This window comes from Terrapene carolina, unplaced genomic scaffold (genome assembly GCF_002925995.2).
Source record: "Terrapene carolina triunguis isolate 2854851 unplaced genomic scaffold, T_m_triunguis-2.0 Scaffold66, whole genome shotgun sequence".
Lineage (NCBI taxonomy): Eukaryota > Metazoa > Chordata > Testudines > Emydidae > Terrapene > Terrapene triunguis.
Genome location: NW_020664417.1, coordinates 74,967,522 through 74,987,030, shown reverse-complemented (window position 1 = coordinate 74,987,030; position 19,509 = coordinate 74,967,522). Strand labels below are relative to the sequence as shown.

At 39.0% G+C, this 19,509-nt stretch overlaps 1 protein-coding gene across 2 annotated transcripts in view; it reads right to left on the bottom strand.

Annotated features, from left to right (window-relative positions):
• Positions 1-19,509, bottom strand: part of TAPT1 (transmembrane anterior posterior transformation 1) — a 91,203-nt gene that overhangs the window by 59,807 nt on the left and 11,887 nt on the right. For both annotated transcript variants that reach the window (XM_024208611.2, XM_024208612.2), the window contains exons 2-3: positions 16,641-16,771; positions 3,596-3,714 (exon numbers count right to left, since the gene is read on the bottom strand). In XM_024208611.2, coding sequence (XP_024064379.1) covers positions 3,596-3,714; positions 16,641-16,771 — 250 coding nt within the window. The remainder of the gene's footprint in view (positions 1-3,595; positions 3,715-16,640; positions 16,772-19,509) is intronic.

Sequence of the window (19,509 nt, the reverse complement as noted above, 5' to 3'; positions counted from 1 at the left end):
TTACTAATTCTACTTAACTTCCTAAACTGTTTGTCAAATCTTTAGATACACCCACTCTATGTTTGGAACACAGACTGAAGAAAATTAGGCCTGCCAAACTACCAAAATACACACTATCACTCACTCTCAAGGGAAACAGCACCAAAGTCCTGCCAGTTTTGCTGTGCAAGATTGACAGGCAGTTTACACTTAGTGACAGACTCTTGAATTGCTCCAGCTACGAATGTACTGTAGATAAGCTGTAGCCTCAGTAATTCTGAGCATCTGTGAAGATCTAGCTATCTACATTAACATTAATGTTGCTCTAACAAATATAATGAACCGGAATTTGCACAACAGATTTAAATCTAAACCAAAGAAAGTGACCTAGAATGACTTAGTGGTCAAATTGTTGAAGAGCTTATATTGTCTAACCTGTAAAGTAGGTATGTCAAAACCTGACAATACGCAAGTAGAATAGCGACAGGAAATTTATCCTAGATCTGGGAATCTCCTTGTTCAATGTTTCAGCTAATTTGTTTCATGGGGATATTAAAATATACATATAAGAAACCTATGTGCAGATCCCTCTTTGCATTTAAGCACCATGCATGTTACCATGAATACAGATTAGCCTAACATAAAAGAAAAAGCTTTAAGTCCTTCCAAGAAAGAGGAAGGGAAATACAATCCCTTTCTATTTTATAAAGAACAGTAAAGTTACAAGGAAATAGAATAAATGAAGAGCAAAAGGAGAAGGGAGACAGAACGCTAATCAACTTCTCTAATGAGATCTTGAGAAAAAAAGTCCAAGTGAAGGGAGGAGCACTTTTATTTACTATACAGAATGGAATACGATGTTACAGGTTACAGCTATAAGGAAGATCTAGTCAAATCTTTCCAACCAAAGGGGAGAACACCTACTTGAACTGTGTGAGGAAGAGAAAGTTAATCAGCCATTTGCTTTGTCAATAACTTCAGTAATTATAGATATGCTTCACCTACTGACATGGTATTTAGCTATACATAAGTGTATATTGATAATTTTAGGAATCAAAGCCCAAGTTTTATTTTTTGCTATACCAAATCAAATCAGTGGCTATTAAATAACAAAAGTAAAATGGAAAACTCAGAATGCCTAGTAACAGCATCATCATGTCATGCTAAACAAAATTACAGTGTATTGTAAACATGAATTAAGGGTGAACATTATATAAAGTCATCACATTTAAAACATCCATGAATTAGACAATGTATGATAATCTACTCTAATGAAGAGTCTACCTACCTAAATATATTTGGAAAGGTGTGTTTCCAGTGAAGTTGTTTTGAAAAGTGATTGAACAAAACTGAACTTACTCACTGAAAAGATCTGCTCCTTAGGTATAATGAAATCATAGCTGTTGATATTAGCAATGAAAAAGGTTTTTACTACTACTTACTTCTTTTAGCCCTGTATAGCCAAAATAGTAGAATGAGTTGGATTCTGGCTCAAACATTAAAAAAGAAAGTTAAATTAGTGGACCAAATTGTTAAATTACTGGCTCTTGGCTACACCTGTAAAACCTGACTGAAGACAATGGGGTTGCCAATGTGCATCTAAAAACCAATGTTTAGTCTATAGATACTTATTACAGATTATTATGCACAGCAGAAAAGGCTTTTTTTCCTGATCCCAGGCTAGCTCTGCAAGGCTGGCATTGAGGAAAACATTTTACTTGTAAACTGTGTAAAAAGAAAGGAAGTAACTGTAAGAATAAATCCCCACAATGCCATTTTTAAATTACAGTTTTAGAGTTGAACTGCATTTTAATATTTTGGTGATTACATCTCCTCTTGTAAGAATTTGTATGGATGTTGTTTAATTGGTGATGAAGAAACAAGTTAAAATTGATAAACTGTAGTACTGTGCTATACTACAGATGTACATGGTAGGAAAATCTTTGTTTTGCATTATGAAAAACTCCCAGATTAATCTCATGAAACAGCAAGATAAGATACACCAAAGGCTGCCATCTAGTGTCCATTTTTAATAGTTTTAAACATTTCCCAAGTTTGCGCACACAAATTTCACAACACAAAACAGAAGACACTTTAAAAGCTATGGTGGTCTTTGTCATGTAATCACACTAGTTTTCCCTCTGTTAAAAAATATGTTCTAAAATAAAACATTTCAAACCCACAAAACATTGTCTATATAATACAAATGCAAGCTGCCTTTTTATTATTAGGTCAACACAGTGCTTATGAAAGTGCAGATCGCAGCCGCACAGTATTCTATTAATTCAAATAAATATTATAGCATAGGCACCAGTATTGCAATCTCTCAAGCTTAATACACTCAAGGGTTTGCATAAAGTCTAAATGGAGATACCCTCTTTTCAGGATTAAACTAAATTTAATCTATGCATCCATTCAGGGTTTGCAGGGGGGGGAAGGGAATGGGGGACAATTGTACCAGGGGCCCGAGATCAGGGCGCACACCAAAAGGGCAATAACTTCTGTGTAAACAAAGTGAAAAAGGAGAGGGAGGGGCCCCAGTGAGCACGATGTACCAAGACTCCACATTTCTCTGGACAGGCCTGCACCCCTTCAATCTTTGTTCTCTCAGCCAGAGAGGCAAAAAAAGAAAGAACGCTATCAGCTGGTAATAACTTCTATGCATTAACAATCAGAACTATTGATGTAGGAGTGAAAGTCTCTATACTCATTACCAATCCCCCAAATCAGTCAGATTCCTTAAATAATTTTAGTAAGGCAGTGACTCTCAACCTTTCCAGACTACTGTACCACTTTCAGGAGTCTGATTTGTCTTGCGTACCCCCAAGTTACACCTCACTTAAAAACTACTTGCTTACAAAAAATCTGACAAAAATTCAAAAGTATCACAGCACAATATTACTGAAAATTTGTTTACTTTCTCATTTTTACCATATAATCATAAAATAAATTAAATGGAATATAAATACTGTAGTTACATTTCAGTGTAAAGTATATAGAGCAGTATAAACAAGCGTCTGTATGAAATTTTAGTTTGTAATGACTTGGCTAATGCTTTTTATGTAGCCTGTTGTAAAACTAGACAATTCTCTAGATGAGTTGATGTACCCCCTGGAAGAGCTCTACATAGCCCCAGGGATATGCGTACCCCTGGTTGTTGAAGTAAGGTACCCACTCCACCCAGAATTTACTTCCTTATCGAAGTAAAATCATGCTTTTTACATAGGCAAAAGGGTTACCTTTGATTTCACAGCAAAGTGTTTATTTCAACACAAAGCCACAATGTATAAAGATGCCCATCAACAAGAATTGAATTAAAAGGGCTATTTAATTCAACCCTTTAAAAAAATGTGTCTGCATGATGTTATGGGCAACATGTGGGCAACCAAAGGGGTGAGTTAGTGATGAGTGTTAAGACTAATTTGACTTTTTTTTTCTGTTTTGGTAGGTTTAAATGAGACCTTCTGTTCACAACACTGAAATCCATTATTAATATGAGTCTAAGCCGAAAGGGCCATAAAATTAAATAGGCCAATAACAAAAAGTTAACCATGTAGCTGAAATATTATTTAAAGATAGTAATATTTTATTTTTTAAAAACAAAACAAAAACTTACCGTAAGCCATAGCAAGGCAGAGTGATGAACTGGAACAATGCCAGAAAAACTCGCAAAGGAAGCAGGGTGAACACATAGAGAAAAGCATCCAGGCACAAAAAGATTCCAAAAAACATCAACTAGATTATAAAAACAAAACAAAAAGACAAACGTCATCCCTTTCACACAACTGTCTATATTGTAATAATTTCACATATAAGATCTCAGTCAACAAAAATATAAAATAGTAAAACCCAGTTATGCACAATACTTCCATTTATTTAGACAGCTGAACTGTAGGAAGCAACATGCGGTAAACTTGGAAATCTATTCAGCAAATATTCTGTTCCAGGAGGTCCAAATGGTAGAAGCTTTGCAGGCTTCCGCAGCTCACTAGTCTCAATGTTTATTCAATAGGTGAACTGCCCTTGGATGAAGCTGCAGACCACCAGCTCTCACTTCCACTCAGGTTACACAATTCAAGTTGAAGTTTTTAGGTTTTAAAATATAAAAGTAGCCATCCTTTGCAGATATTCTTTTTAATGTGTTTGTCTTTTACAAATAATTATTTCCTATCATTATGAAATATATGGATAAAAAGTCAGTTTTTAAAATATTGTTCTACCACCATATCAGGCTAGGGCCAAGGTTAATTTTATTTGAGGGTTATCACCCACTTTTTTTGTCCAATCTTATGGGAGAGAACTTATATAGGAAGTTAATCTTAAATTAAAGGTAACAAAACCTTTAAACTGGGTGTAAGTTAGCACACAAGATACTGAAGGCTGGAAGACAGCTTTTTTTTTTCTCCCAGCCAAGTTCACAGGTACTCTGTGGTAACTAAGTGGATGTAGATTCTGTAAGTAAGGCAGCCTGGAAATACTGTGACAAACTCAGGTAAACTTTAAAAAAATGGATCTTATTGAATTAAAGATGAAAATGAATAATCCAATTGGTAAAGTGTCTCATTGTTGGCTATTATATCCAAAATTTCAATTATGTGCAGGTTTTTGAACAGTCAATGAATATCAATTGTAGAAACTGTCAGGGAGAAAGCTAAATGTTTTGTCAGCTGGGTAGGAAATTGTTAAGTGTTTGGGGGTTGTGAAATAAGCACACTAGGTAACATTTTGCGAAAGGATGAAACCCCCATCTCCATTTTTGCAGGTGCAATTAGTGCCTGAAAAATGTACACCCATATTTTATACCAGTTTAACATTAAATGGCTTCTGCCACTTGAGTTGAAAAGATCAAATCACAGACACTTTCATTTCAAACTGTAACCACTTACTTGATTTAAAATATTTGGTTTTGATTTACCAAAGTTACAACGATTTCAAAACTATGTGCTGGGAATCCACAGTAGCAACTGTCATCAAGTCTGTATGTATACAGAGATTCGCTGCTCATGACCATCTACTTTAGTGCACTCTTTCCCAGACTTGCCCACTCTCAGTATTTCACAACTTCAAGGCTACTAAAGCTATACACACTGCTTGCTTTGCAGCTCTTCATAAGAATTCAATATTAAGCCAAGTTTGAAGAACCGTGCTGGGGAGAAATGTCTTTGTTTTTGCTGGATACACCTTAAGACAGACATGTTCTCCTGTCAGTAATCTACAGGGATCTTTTCCGCTGCTTTTATGTACTCCTTTCTGGTGACAAAATGTTCACTAAACTGCATCCTGAAAAAGGCTAAACGGACCTCATGGGCCTGCGATTATGTGGCAAGTCACAGTTTGAAAGGGAAAAGCTCATTCCTGCCTATTCTTTCTAAAAAGCGATTGTTCGAAGTGTACAGTAAATTTAATTTATATGTTGTGCCTTTCTAACTGGAAACTGAATAAATGAAAATTCAGGCAGGAAGACAACCAGTCAGGAATTCATTTTCTCCCTTCTCAGTAAGTTTCATCCCTTCTCAGTCCCGACGTGTAGCTTCCAAAGCTGAAATTCCCACTTCTTTAAACTGAACCCTCAATCATAAGCTCTGGAATCTGCACTAACACATGGGCTACGTCTACACTTGGAACTGGGGGATGGGGGGAGGGAGAGAGACAGAATTCCCAGTTCAAGCCGACATACCGTGTTTCCCCGAAAATAAGACAGTGTCTTATATTAATTTTTGCTCCCAAAGATGCGCTAGGTCTTATTTTCAGGGGAGGTCTTATTTTTCCTGGAGCTTCGGGGCCTTATATTCCGGGGTGGCCTTATTATCCGGGAGGTCTTATTTTCGGGGGATGCCTTATATTACAGCAAGAGGCAAAACTGGAAGTAGGTCTTATTTTCGGGGAAACAGGGTACTGACACTAGTTCTCATAAAGCCAGAGTGCTAAAAACCATAGCGTCGCCACAATAGCATGGCCCCGGGCACAGGCTAGCCACTCATGGTATGTCTACATTGCAATTAAAAACACGTAGCTGGCCTGTGCCAGCTGACTTGGACTCATGGGGCTTGGGCTAAAGAGCTGTTTAACTGCAGTGCAGACATTCGGGCTCGGGCTGGGACCCAGGCTCTAGGACCCTGCAACATGGCAGGGTTGCAGAGCTCGGGCTGCAACAATTAAACAGCCCCTTAGCCTGAGCCCTCCGTCCGAGTCAGCTGGCATGGGCCAGCTGCAGGTGTCTAATTCCAGTGTACGCATACCCTATGAGTACAAATCCACCAGTGTGTATTTACTTGGGGTGGTTAGCCGTACTCTGCACTTGCTATAACCATCACACTATTATTTTTAGTGCACCATCTCAATGACAGCTAGTGCGAGTAGGTCTAATCAAGTTGGGAATCATACCCCCAACTCCAAGCCTAGACATAGCCACTGTCATAGGTAACCTGCCAGTTAGTCAGCCTCTGCTATGCATGACCTGATCCACCCAGCTGGCACAAACCAAGAGGCGAAATAGACCTCGTCTGTCCTTCACAGGGTGAATAAAAATCAATTGTTTTTTTTTTTTTATTTAAGTTGGATTTTTTGATAAAATGCTTTTTGAGGAAAAAAGTGGGTTGTAGCCCACGAAAGCTTATGCTCTAATAAATTTGTTAGTCTCTAAGGTGCCACAAGTACTCCTGTTCTTTTTATCTAAAGATAGTTTTAATTAAGATACATTATAGCTCAAAGATTTCTCATCATGGAATAGGGATTATAAATTATAATTCTATAGTACGAGAATATATTCATGTAGTTTAAGAAAAGTTTTGTAAATGAGTTCCAATAGTTCATGGATTAGAGACCCAATCTTATGGGGTTCCACAGGCTTCTGTATAGATTATTTAGGTTAATCTTTCTATCTACCCAATGGGACTCAGTGCTCAGTATAGAAGATACCATCAGAGATGCTTAGTTTTGCAGTTCTCAAAGTGTGCATTTGTGTCTCCAGAGGTAACATGCTTGTTAACAGCAAAAATATATTTAAATAAATAAATAATATATATAAGTGAGACGTAACCGACCTCAGCCCTATTGTCCCTCTGCAAATTTGTGTACACAGAGTCAATCCCTTACCTCTCTCTAAAAGTGCAAAGTTTCAAAAAGTTCAATTAATTGAAGATTGTTGGGGGCGGAATAGATCTGGACAAGGCAAGAAGTCTTGAGATCAATGTGAAAAGGGAGAGACAGGCAGTAGAAACAAAAATGAAACTGTTTGAGCAGCATATTCCAGAAGTCTTGAGGTCTTTCTGAGTGTAGCATTCATTGATTTGAGATCTACCATACCATTCTCTCACTAGAAGGGAACACCTATAATGGCAGAAGGCCGAAAAAGAGACCCAGTGTGGGAATATTTTAATGAAGTTCCTCTACCTGTGGGTAAGACAGGCACGCGTGCAAAATGCAAACAGCGCAACAAAGAAATGCAAGGCCTGATTGCCCGAATGAAACAACATCATGAGAAGTGTTTCTCAGTAGGAAGCTACGTTGAAGATGATGAAAGGAACATGTCTGAACATGCAGGATCTTCAGGTTGGTAAACTTTTTTATTTCATATTTCTTTCTTAAGGACTGCCTATCTTCCTTCTCGACTATTCTTGAATTCTCATGTTTGAGCAAAAAATATAGTTGTTACTCTATGGTACTATCATTTTAGATGCAGTTGTGATAAAAAATGAATAGCTGAAATAGATAGATTTTCTTTTTACAATTTCACCTTTAAAGTAGTACTGTCAGTGAATGCAATGAGTAATACTAAACGAGCAGTATGGTAATAATAATTAAATAACTGCATTGACTTATTTTGTTTAGGAGAATCCATCCTCAACATACAGGATTCTAAAGACTATCCACCTTCAAGATCACCTTCATTTTCTATAGTTTCAGAGTTATCTGCCAATGATAGTGTTTCAATCACATCATGTATGTCACATAGCCACATTATATCACCTGTACCAAAAAGAAAAAAAAAATCTCCATCATCCAGAAACAACCATAGATAAGTTTGTGATAAGAATCAGCAGATTACAAAAAGAGGTAATTGATGAAAAAATTACCCAGTTTGCTTATGCAACAAACTCTCCTATCCGTATGATTGAGAACCCACACTTCATTAACATGGTTCAGTCATTAAGACCAGAATACAGTCCCCCCAATAGAGCAGATGTCGCAGGCAAATTGCTGGATAAAGTCTAGGAAAGAGAAATTGAGCAGCGTGCAAAAGGTCTAGAGGGTGAAATTGTTAACCTGAGTCTTGATGGGTGGAGCAATGTCTTCCTTACAGAAACAATTGATACATCAGGAAATGCGCACACAGCAGAATACTTACAAGAAGTAGCAGTAAAAGCTATAATAAACTGTGAAAAAGAATTCAAATGTCTAGTATGCAGTTTGGTCACAGACAATGCTGCAAATGTATCCAAGATGAGAAGAAATTATTTGGAAGAGAGTCCCAAGCTAACAACATACAGTTGCAGTGCTCATTTGATGCACCTCCTAGCCAAAGACTTCAGTGTTCCAGAAATAAAGGCTAATGTTGAAATTGCAAAATACTTCTGTAACACGCACTTTGCAGCAGGTGCTATGAAAAAAGTGGGAGGAACCAAGCTAACTCCCCCACAAGATGTGCAATGGAACTCAGTAGTGGACTGTTTTGAGCACTATATCAAGAACTTGCCTAATCTGATGACAGTTTGTGAACAAAATCGTGAAAAAATAGATGGCACTGTCTCAGCCAAAGTTCTCAACATTGGTCTTAAGAGAAATGTTGAACACATGCTGAGTACCCTGAAGCCTATTTCTGTAGCCTTGAACAAAATGCAGGGAAACAGCTGTTTTATTGCTGACACTGTTGAAATTTGGAAAGATCTGAGTGAGATCTTAAAAAGAGAAATATGCAATGACCGAGTTAAATTACAAGCATTAAAAAAATGAATGGGACAAGCACTATCTCCAGCTTATTTTCTTGAAAATATTCTCAATACTCGGTACCAGGGTCAAGCCTTGACTGCTAAAGAAGAGGAGTTGGCTACGACATGGACATCCAGCAATCATCCCTCCATAATGCCAACTATAATAAACTTCAAAGCTAAGGGTGAACCATTCAAGAAATATGTTTGCTGATGTTTTAAAGAAAGTCACACCAGTGAACTGGTGGAAGTCACTTAAGCACTTGGATTCAGAGACTGCTGAAGTGATAGTCTCACTTTTAACAGCAGTAGCTTCTTCTGCTGGTGTAGAAAGAATATTTTCTTCCTTTGGACTAATTCATTCCAAATTGAGAAATCGTTTGGGACCTGAAAAAGCAGGAAAGCTTCTTTTTCTTCTCCAGATTATGAACAAACAGGAAAATGAAGGTGAAGATGATTGAGTTAGCTGTAGACGCCAATATGTTAAGTTTCTCGTGTTGACCTGGCTGACATAGTTGATTTAATTTTTGTTTTGTTTTTTAAAAAAAATATTTCATTTAACTATTTTAGTTAAAAACAATTAACAAAAACAAACCTGATTTTAAAAAACTTGAATGTTTAACTACATTCAAAAATTCATATTCTTGTTTTGTTAAAATATTATATGCTTGCTGTTGAAGAAAAAAATCCAGAATACATAACGTTGTTGTTTTAGTTAAATAAAACAATTTAAATGTCTGTCTGGTGATGTTCTCCTCCTAATACAGCATGGCAAGAAAATCGTCGAAATATTAATGATTAACCTGTTGAATTGGAGATAGTTCACCTCCCAATGACTTCATAAATATTTGCTTCAATTACCTTTGGTAAATAAAATAACCAAATAATCATTCATTTGCTAATATAGCTGTAAAACTAATCTGAAAAGTTTTTTTAAAAAATCACTTAAAAAATGTATAGTGTGTACCTTCTAAAAATGAAATCTACATCTATCTCTGAGTTGTGAAAAATATGTATTAAGGTTATAACAACCAACAAGAATGCACTTTTATGTAGAAATCCATGATTAAATCGAGTCTTCCTGACTAGTGATTTAAATCAAATCCACCCTGCTAAATTTTCACACACCCGCACCCCTCCATAAAGGTATATATTTTTAAAATTAGTTTTAGTTGTTAGTGCACGTTATGATTTTTTTTTCAAGACTTTCAAAAGTTAACTATTTGCTAAAATAAAATTTAAAAAGAAAATATAGGGGGAAATGGCAAGCATGAATGGTTTACAGCAAATCCCGAATACATATTATTGGTCCGAGAGCATTCTGATATTTAGTTTCCCTCTCAATGATGAAAGAGAGGGGAAGAGAACTGTCCCTTCCTCCTCACCCCTTTAAGGATAAGAGGGGACACAGTCAGGTAATTCACAAAAATCCACTCTCTCCCTTCTCCTAAATTTAAGTTGGTCATTTCTGTGTCTAGATTTTTGTGTCATCTACTTCCTGTGTTGGTATTGTCTCCTTTCCATCAGTCTCTCCTTATTTTCTGTATGAATTCTTTCTAATGCCCCCCCCCCTTTTTTTTTTTTTTTTTGCACAAAGGCATCTTCTGGGATAGTCCTTCACTTCTCCTCATTTTCATAAATAACAAGTAGCCCCATTTAGAAGGGACAATTCATTTTTTGCAAATTGTTTCCTATTTTCTTTGGTCAGTGGTATTTCAATAAAATTGAGAGATGAATCCATATTTCTCACCAAATGTATCTATTTTTAGCTTTCAAACGTTGGCAAGTATTTGACAACTGCATTGCAGCTACTCCCTTTCCAACTAAGCGCTGGAGACTGCTCCCTTCAGAACCAGTCAGCCTTGTTTCTTCAGATGCTCAAAGTAAGATACTTCCTCTTCTCTGCAGACTTACTCATGGTCTACACTAGAAAATTAGGCCAACATACATTGCTCCACATTCTTCTGTTGACGTAGCTACCACCTCTCGGGGAGGTGGATTATCTACATCACTGTAGTGTTCTAGGTGTAGACATACTCTTAGTGTGTTACTTCTATAGCCTCCCAAGCCCCACAGCCTGAGGAACAAAGGACAAAGTTTGGTCACAGTTGAGGTAACACTAATTTTAACCAATCCACCCAGTCTTTCCCCCTCCACCCCTTCTCCAGTCCCCAACAATTTGAGTCATCTTAAAATGCTACCTGGACTAGCACATGTTCACTCCTATGTTAATGAACAAGGTGTTCATGTAAAGATGCCAGTAGGAGCAGAACAAACCCAGTCATGATTGTGTGATCCTTTGCAGATTCATTGCTGACTACTTCAGCACCATTGTGAAAGAGCAGAAACAGCTGGTAAGAACACAAGGAGAAAGGGGATTTCTCACCCCTCCTTTGCTCATGGAACCAGGACTTTGAAGGCACATGACTGCACGGTCCACTCAAGGCATAACCCATTAATGAGAGAAAGGCTTATCCCAATACCTAACTTCTTGTCCTGCATCCCTCTCATTCCCTCTCTCTTACCGATGGACAAGTTAGAATTGTAGTCATTGTTAAACAAGGAAAGTTCAGGAGACAAAATTCTAGGTAATGATGTGTCAAAGGAATTCAGAAGAGCAGGCAGTTTCTCAAGGAGAATATAAAAGGCACAACTGCAAACTATTCTGATGCGAAGGAAAGATAAGAATAATAAGAGGCCAATATGGCTCCATAAGTAGCTCTTTAATGACCTGAAAATCAAAAAGGACTTCTACAAATAGTGGAAACATGGACAAATTGCTCAGGAGTACAAAAAATTAGCACAAGAACATAGGGACAAAATCAGAAAGGCTAAGGCACAAAATGAGTTACACCCAGCAGTGGACATTAAAGGCAATGACAAAACTTTTTTAATACACTAAAAGCAAGAGAAAGATGAAGTAAAGTATGGGTCCTTTCCTTATCAGGGAAGAAGAGCTAACAACTGATTACATCAAGAAGGCTGAGATGTTTAGTGCCTGTTTTACTTCAGTCTCCACTAAAAAAAGTTATGGTGACCAGATACTCAACACAATTAATATAAATAACAAGGGAGAAGGAACAAAAGCCAAAATAGGGAAAGAACGAGTTAAAGAATATTTAGATAAGTTAGATGTATTCACGTTGGCACGGCCTGATGAAATTCAACCCAGGGTACTTAAGGAACTAGCTGAAGTGATCTCAAAACTGTTATCAATTATCTTCAAGAATTACTGGAGGATGGGTGAAGTTCCAGAGGACTGGAGATGGGCAAACATAGTACCTATCTTTAAAAAGAGGAAAAGAAGAACGAGGGAATTATAGGCCAGTAAGCCTAACATTGATACCTGGAAAGATACTGGAGCAAATTATTAAACAATACATTTGTAAGCACCTAGAGGATAATAGGGTTATACAGAATAGCCAGAATGGATGTGTCATGTCAAGAACAAATTGTGCCAAACCAATCTTATTTCCTTCTTTGACAGAGTTAATGATCTAGTAGATGGGGGAGGGGAGGAGTGGTAGACTTGATATATCTTGCTTTTAGTAAGGCTTTGGACACAGGCCCACATGACATTCTCATGAGCAAACTAGGGAAATGTGGTCTAGTTGAAATTACTATAAGGTGGATGCACATCTGGTTGAAAGACCATACTCAAAGAGTAGTTATCAATGGTTTGCTGTCAAACTGGGAAGGCATATCTAGTGGAGTCTCGCAAGGATCAGTCTTGGGTCTGATACCAGTCAATATTTTCATTAATGACTTGAATAATGGAGTAGAGGGTATGCTTATAATATTTGCTGATGACACCAAGCTGGGAGGGATTGCAAGGACTTTGGAGGACAGCATTACAATTCAAAATAACCTTCACAAATTAGAGAATTGGTCTGAATTCAATGAGATAAAATGTAATAGAGAACATTCTACACTTTTGAAGGAAAAAGCAAAAGCAGAATTACAAAATGGGGAATAACTGGCTAGGTGGGAGTACTGCTGAAAAAGATCTGGGGGATAAAGTGGTTCACAAATTGAATAGGAATCAACAATGTGATGCAATTGCGAAAAAAGGTTAATATTCTGCAGTGTTGTGACCCAGGAACCTTTTGGCACCAACTGGTAGAGGGTGCAGGGGGCATATGGAATTTTACAGGGATGCTGTGGGTTTTATATATGCATAATAATTTGCTAAAGGGTGGCATGTGAGGTTTCTACCATAAGCCAATAGCCCAACGTAGCTATGAATAGTATTTAAGAAGTTATATATCTATACCAAAAATTAAGTTCTTACAGCAAGAAACCAGGAGGTGACATGTCTTGGACAGATTCCTTTCTTCAGGGGGCTTCTCTTCCTGTTTGGTCATTGTGTATTATGTGTCCCAACATATGACTATTTGCATTCTGAATCAGATGCTTATTAAGGATAGAGCTACACTGTTTCTTTCAGCTGTGTGTAGAGCACGTATACAGGTATCGCCTCACCCCCTCCCCCCCCCCCCAGCACGAGTATAAATAGCAGCATATAGGACAAGGCATAGCTTACATGAGAAAAGACACTGAACTGAAGGGTGTGGGTATATACCAGAGTACATACCCTACATGGCTCTTTATTTGCCCAAGCCGTGCCTTCCTGCCTACCCTGCTATTTTTAGCAGCACAATGTTCTGCTGCCTCCCTGCTGCTGGAGCCTTTCCTGCCACAGGGAAAGACTTTGGCAGAGGCAAAAGGTTCCGTGGCTACACTTACCCTACAGGCCAGTGATAGTGTAGACACAGCCTAAGAGATTGCAAAATCTACACAAAAGGAGTACATGTGAAAAAACAACCAGCAGGGGGGTGTCCTACTTATCAATGATAATGGATTGTTTGGTTATATCTAGGTCTTTCACTAAGGAGGCAAACTGACAGCATGACTTCTCTCATGAATGGAAGATCACAGCCAAACCTGGCTGTAAAATGCTGGATGGACTTTGGGTGAGCATTGCTCTGTAAGACATGAAAATATCTAAGTAAGTAAGTCTAGGTTCTAGAATGCATGTTATAATTTTATGTTATATGTAACCATTTGTTTTCAATACTTCTACTGGCTACCACTTGAATCTCTATATTTTGCTAAATAAGCTTTTACTTGTTTTTACTACAAATGTATCTAAGAAAAGTGTGTTAAATAGAACAGTGATCTGAGGTGTAACTGGTAAGCTGGGGTGTACTGTTCTTTGCACTTTTGAGGGCTGAGGCTGGGGCCGGGGCCGTAGTTGGGTATGGAACTGCGGCCGGGCACCAGGGGGCAAAGCTGGAGCCACAGCTGGGGGCGGGAGCAGAGCTGTGGCTAGGAGCTGGGGCCGCAGCTGGACTGAAGCAGAGCGGGGCTGGGTGGTGCTCCCTCCACAGTCCCCATGGAGGCTAGCCCAGGCCCTGCCACACCCCCACAAACGTTCCTCCCACTGGCCTACTGCTGACAAGTAGAGGGGCAGCAGGGCCTATGTAGGCCTAGTATTGAGTGCTCATTTTGTCCATGGAGTTGGGGAGTTGACCACCGGCAGGCAACCCCCTCCCTAGGCTTCAAAGCCAAATCTACAACTTCAAAGCACCACCTACAAAGCTATTTTCAGAGGGCTAGCACAAGCCCTACCAGAAGCAAGTCTGTCGTCACAGACTGTGTAGATATACACAGTGCTTTCTCTTTTTTTCCAGGTCAAACTTTAATCCCTCCTGACCCCTCAGCTCTCTCTGGCTGTTGGAAGGAAGCAACAGTATTCTCTCCCCCAGTCACTTTCCTAATGTGAGTTGTTTACGTCTTCAATGTTCACTCTTGGCTGTATGAATAATATCTGAGAATGTCTCTAAATGTAATTATGCTCATGTGCAATTCAAGCCTATGACCTAACTTAAAAATGAAATGGAACTACATACTGTTCCAGCATCACAAGAATCCGAGGAGAGAAAAGCCAGCTGCTAAGAGACATCACAGTTTAACCTAGACTTGGAGAGAAATATATAGCTTTCTTCTCCAAATATGATATAGCTTTGCTTAAGACAAATGAGTGATCACAGAAATATAGTGGGTAATGAGGAGATCAGTATTAAAAGGTGCTGATGTCATTAGTCCAAAAACATCACCTTACTAAGTAGCTAAAAAAGGAAACAGTAAGGGAATAAGGGAGACTGGCACGGTTAAACAGGCAGTTTACACACTTATGCTCATACTTTTGCATGTTTGGGTTTCTTTTAAGTTTAACGCTAACACAGTATTTCTTTGCTTTTTAACGTTGTTGCTAACCACTATTCTAAGAACTTTTACCCTTAAGTTACTGATATGTAATCTGAATTTTAGTTTCATCTTCTAGGTGATCTGCAAAGAACTTTTGAAAAACTGGAATTCTGCCCTTTTTTGTTTATGATGTATAAAAGATTTTTAAAAATTATGTCAAGTTTGGTATGCCCTGTTTTTTCTAGAGGACATCCAGGTGATCTTAGGAATATTTATTGTGAACTCCAACAATTTAGATGAAGAGATTTGAGTGCTGAATCTTTAACAAAATTTCATTTATTTAAATATTTGTCAGTCACTGGTAGTAAATAGGGGCCAACAGAAATATGAAAACAGAATTTTGTACAGTTGGACAAATAAAGATTTCCCTTCAACTGCTCAATTTTCATTCTTGGGATGTCATTATTTCACTCTAGCAGATCTTGGGAGACGCACAAGAAGAAAAAGAATGGCCCTCAATCTCTTCTGCTACTCCTCTCTACCTATAAGAGGTGCTCAGGAGCAAACACTCATAAGGAAGTTGAGAAAGCAGGAACCCAGCAAAGCTTCCTTTTTTCTACACTCTGTGCAGGAGATTTGGAGCGTAAACAACCTCTTCCCTTAGCTGTCACCTGCTTCCCAACTTGGTGCCTGGGGCTGCCTGCAAGCCATAGTTACTGCAGCAGGTTCTGATCTTGCTATTTAAAAAATTATAAACTAAAATTTGATCACATGCAGCAGATGCTAATTAGATGACTTCAGTGAATTAAATTTCCTTTACTCTTTTTGGGGGGGGGCTACAGAGTGACAAAACAATTTGAAGACTTCCTGAACACACCATTATGTCAGATCAGGAATCCTTTTCCCTAATTTATTTTAAATTTGGCCAAAAAAATTTTCCCTAGGCCCCAGACTATCAATTGTGAAGATTTGGGGGGAGGGGCGGCGGACCTCATGAAAATTCAACTACATTGTTATTAATGGAGTATCCAGCCACAGTGCCATACTTTTAAAGAGCTGGTATCATTTTCACCCCAATATGCTTTTAGATTAGGAAGGGCTTTAAAAAAAAAAAAAAAAAGACACTGGTGTTTTACTGTAAAAGCAGAAGTGCATTTTGGGATCAAATGCATTTTCTCCAATACCTGCTTTCATTTTCTGATTGCAAGTAGCAGATGAATTTTGTTTCATTTGTTGATGCTCGGGACTTGCAATTAGGTTAGTTCAATTGCCTTCTATCTTCTGCTAATGATATCATCAGCATGTGACCACCACCCACAGACTGCAAGGTGGAATCAGAGGGAGGAGGAACAGCAGCAAGTTTGATCACAAAATAATAAATTAACTACCACCACAACTGGGGTTTATAAACAAAGCTCTTAATTTAAAAATATGTTTTGAAGAATTAAATGACTCTAAATACCTTAACATGACAGCCATGGTTTGAATGTGTAAACCAAAATAAACATCTTAAGAATACTTCACCTTTTCCAATTCTCTTGGTATTCGCATACATGTGTATACTCTCTCTCGCCGTTCTGTGTATTTTGCTTCATTATGTTCAAGGAAGTAACCTCTTGTTAGTTCAGCACTGATGAACCTCAGCAATGAAAGGTCTGCACAGAGGAAAACATATAAAAATAAGTAAAACCTGTACAGAAGACATATCAAACATTAACTCCTAGTGTGGATACAGTTTATTCAGGCAACTCTGATTTTATCTGCATGGCTTATTCCAGCCCCTGAGTAAAATAAGCTATATTTGCAAAGTGCAGTTTTGCTGGTATAACTGCATCTACACTAGATACTTTTGGCGGCACTGCTAGGTCAGTGAGAGATCACACCTCATCACACCCTTGACAGGCACAGCTATGATAGCAAAAGCTTGTAGTGTAGACCTGGCCTTAGTCTAAGAAATTTCTAAAACAAGTGTAGTGTTATTGAAAGCTTTCAAATATTTAATATTTTCCTTCTCAGAGACACTGACAGTTTGTTCTTCATGCTTTATTAAAATCTTGGCTGATACCCATATTAAAATGTTCATAAATACATGACCAATTAATTCAATGCACAAAAATTATCACCACAAATCAGACATACTTGCGACCATTTGAAGAAACCCAGACCTCTCAATGGCACATAGATCTGATATAGCAATGATAAGAGCAGTTTTTGTTTTTTTTAAATGTGGTACAAACATTCACAGTAACTTCTGTTTTGATGGCATGTAGTAGTACTCAACACTTTTTGGAAGCATTTCCTCTTCTGATTATGTGAATTCATAGATTCCAAGGCCAGATGGGACCATTGTGATCATCTACCCAGACTTCCTGAATAACACAGGGCATAAAACTTCCCTATAGACTTAGGCTGGTCTACATTACAAAGTTAGGCTGACCTAAGTTGCTTTGCATCGACCTATTTGTGCACGTCTATGCTCCAATTTGTCTTTGGCCAACGTAAGTGCCCTATTGCAGCAACACACTACAATCACTTCCCTGAACGACAGAGACAACTGAAATTGACGCAATGCGAGTGTATACACTGAATAACCTGTGTCACCTCAAACAGTCCTCCAGCAGTTGTCCCACAATGCCCCATTCCCTGCAGCAGTGACCACTCTAGTCACAATTTTATACTCCACTGCCGGGGTTACAGAGACCAGAAGCCACCATCCCCTTTAAAATTCCCTGCATGTTTTTGAAGTGACTTCCTAATTGCCCACGTTGGCAAGCACACCTACCAGTTTGCCCTCCTTGTGTGCAACGGCCCAAACAACCATGCCAGCTCCATGTGCTAGAAGTGCTTCTGCCTGGACTAGACAGGAAGTATTAGATCTCCTGGGCCTGCAGGGACAAGAGACTGTGCAACAACAGCTAAGGACCAGCCATACAAACACAGACCTCTAAGATCATATTGCACGAGGGATGCAGCAAGGGGTATGACAGGGGACAGCAGCACTGCCATATTAAAGTGAAGGGACTTTGCCAGGGGGCGCAATAATAGATCTGATGCTACACCGCAGACCAGCAGCTTCTACAAGGAACTGTATGTCTCATTTGGCAGAGATCCTACCAGCACCCTAAAGACCGTTGTGGATACCTCAGAGGAGCTTGAGACTGAGACCATTGCCATGAACAATGAGGAGGAGGAGGAGGAAGAAGATGCAGCAGAGGACTTGAGCCATGCCACGAGCCAGGCCCTGTTTGAGACTCTGCCACAGTATAGCCAGTCCCATCAGGTGAGCATGGATGAGCATGCATTTTTCCTTACAAAGTTTAAATTTAAAGATGTTGCTAGTTATCACAAGAAAGGTACAGACTTTTCATTGTTTTATTCATACAAGAAGAGGCAGAGATACCAAAGCAGAGGTAGAGTTGGCATCTGTTTTTCATTCCCCTGTTGGATTGCGGGGGGTGGGGGCTGGAGATGAGAAGGGGGCTGGAGATGAGAAGGAAGCTGCGCAGGACTCCGACTATGTGTCTATGTATGTCCTTTTTAGTCTCCTGAGAGATCCTGGTGAAAGTTTCATGGAGGTACTCTGCAATCCTCTCCTGAAGTTTTCTAGGGACGGCTGCTTTATTTCCTCTACCACAGTAGAACGCTTTCCCATGCCGCTCTGTGATGAGTTAGACTGTCACCACTGTAGTAAATGGGCTAGTGGCATATGGGCCAGCGCGGCTTCAGGACACCAGTAGCAGCTGTGTTCTCTATGCCATTGTGACCCTTAGGAGTGAGATATCAGCTAAAATCACCACTACCTATGGAAAACAGTGTTAATATTCAGTGCCATTACCCCATGCTCATATGCATGGAATAGGGACTGAAATTTTATAGCTTCATGCAACAGAAAATTCTCCCACGGTGGGCCATATCCACCATGGCTGAGGCTGGAGAGCCGTGCTGTACTGAGGTGGTCCAAAGCTGAAACGTCAATAAGCATTTCCTATCTGAAGCATTTATGAGACTATGGAAAGGGAGTTTTGAAACTAATCTTTCTCTTTTCTTTCTGACTCTAAATCCAGTGGTACATCTATCTGTTTTTATCAGCAGCTTCTGGTATGGCAGCCTTAAGGGTGCCCTCTCCATGCCTGCAGAACATCTGACCCTGATGAGGAGAGAGAAGAGGACTAGAGAGGATACGGTCTGTGGGATCCTGCAAGTCAGTGATGCATCGGACCATGAACAAAGGGCTTGGAGGCCCAATATGGCTGACAGCATGGAGAAAGGCAGAGAGGATAGGTGAAAGGCTCAGAGTTCCAGAAGGAAAGGAGAAGGAAATGCAACAGGAAATAATGTGTCTTCTCAAGCAACAAACCCAATGCTGTAGACCCTGGTTGACCTATAGGTCCCA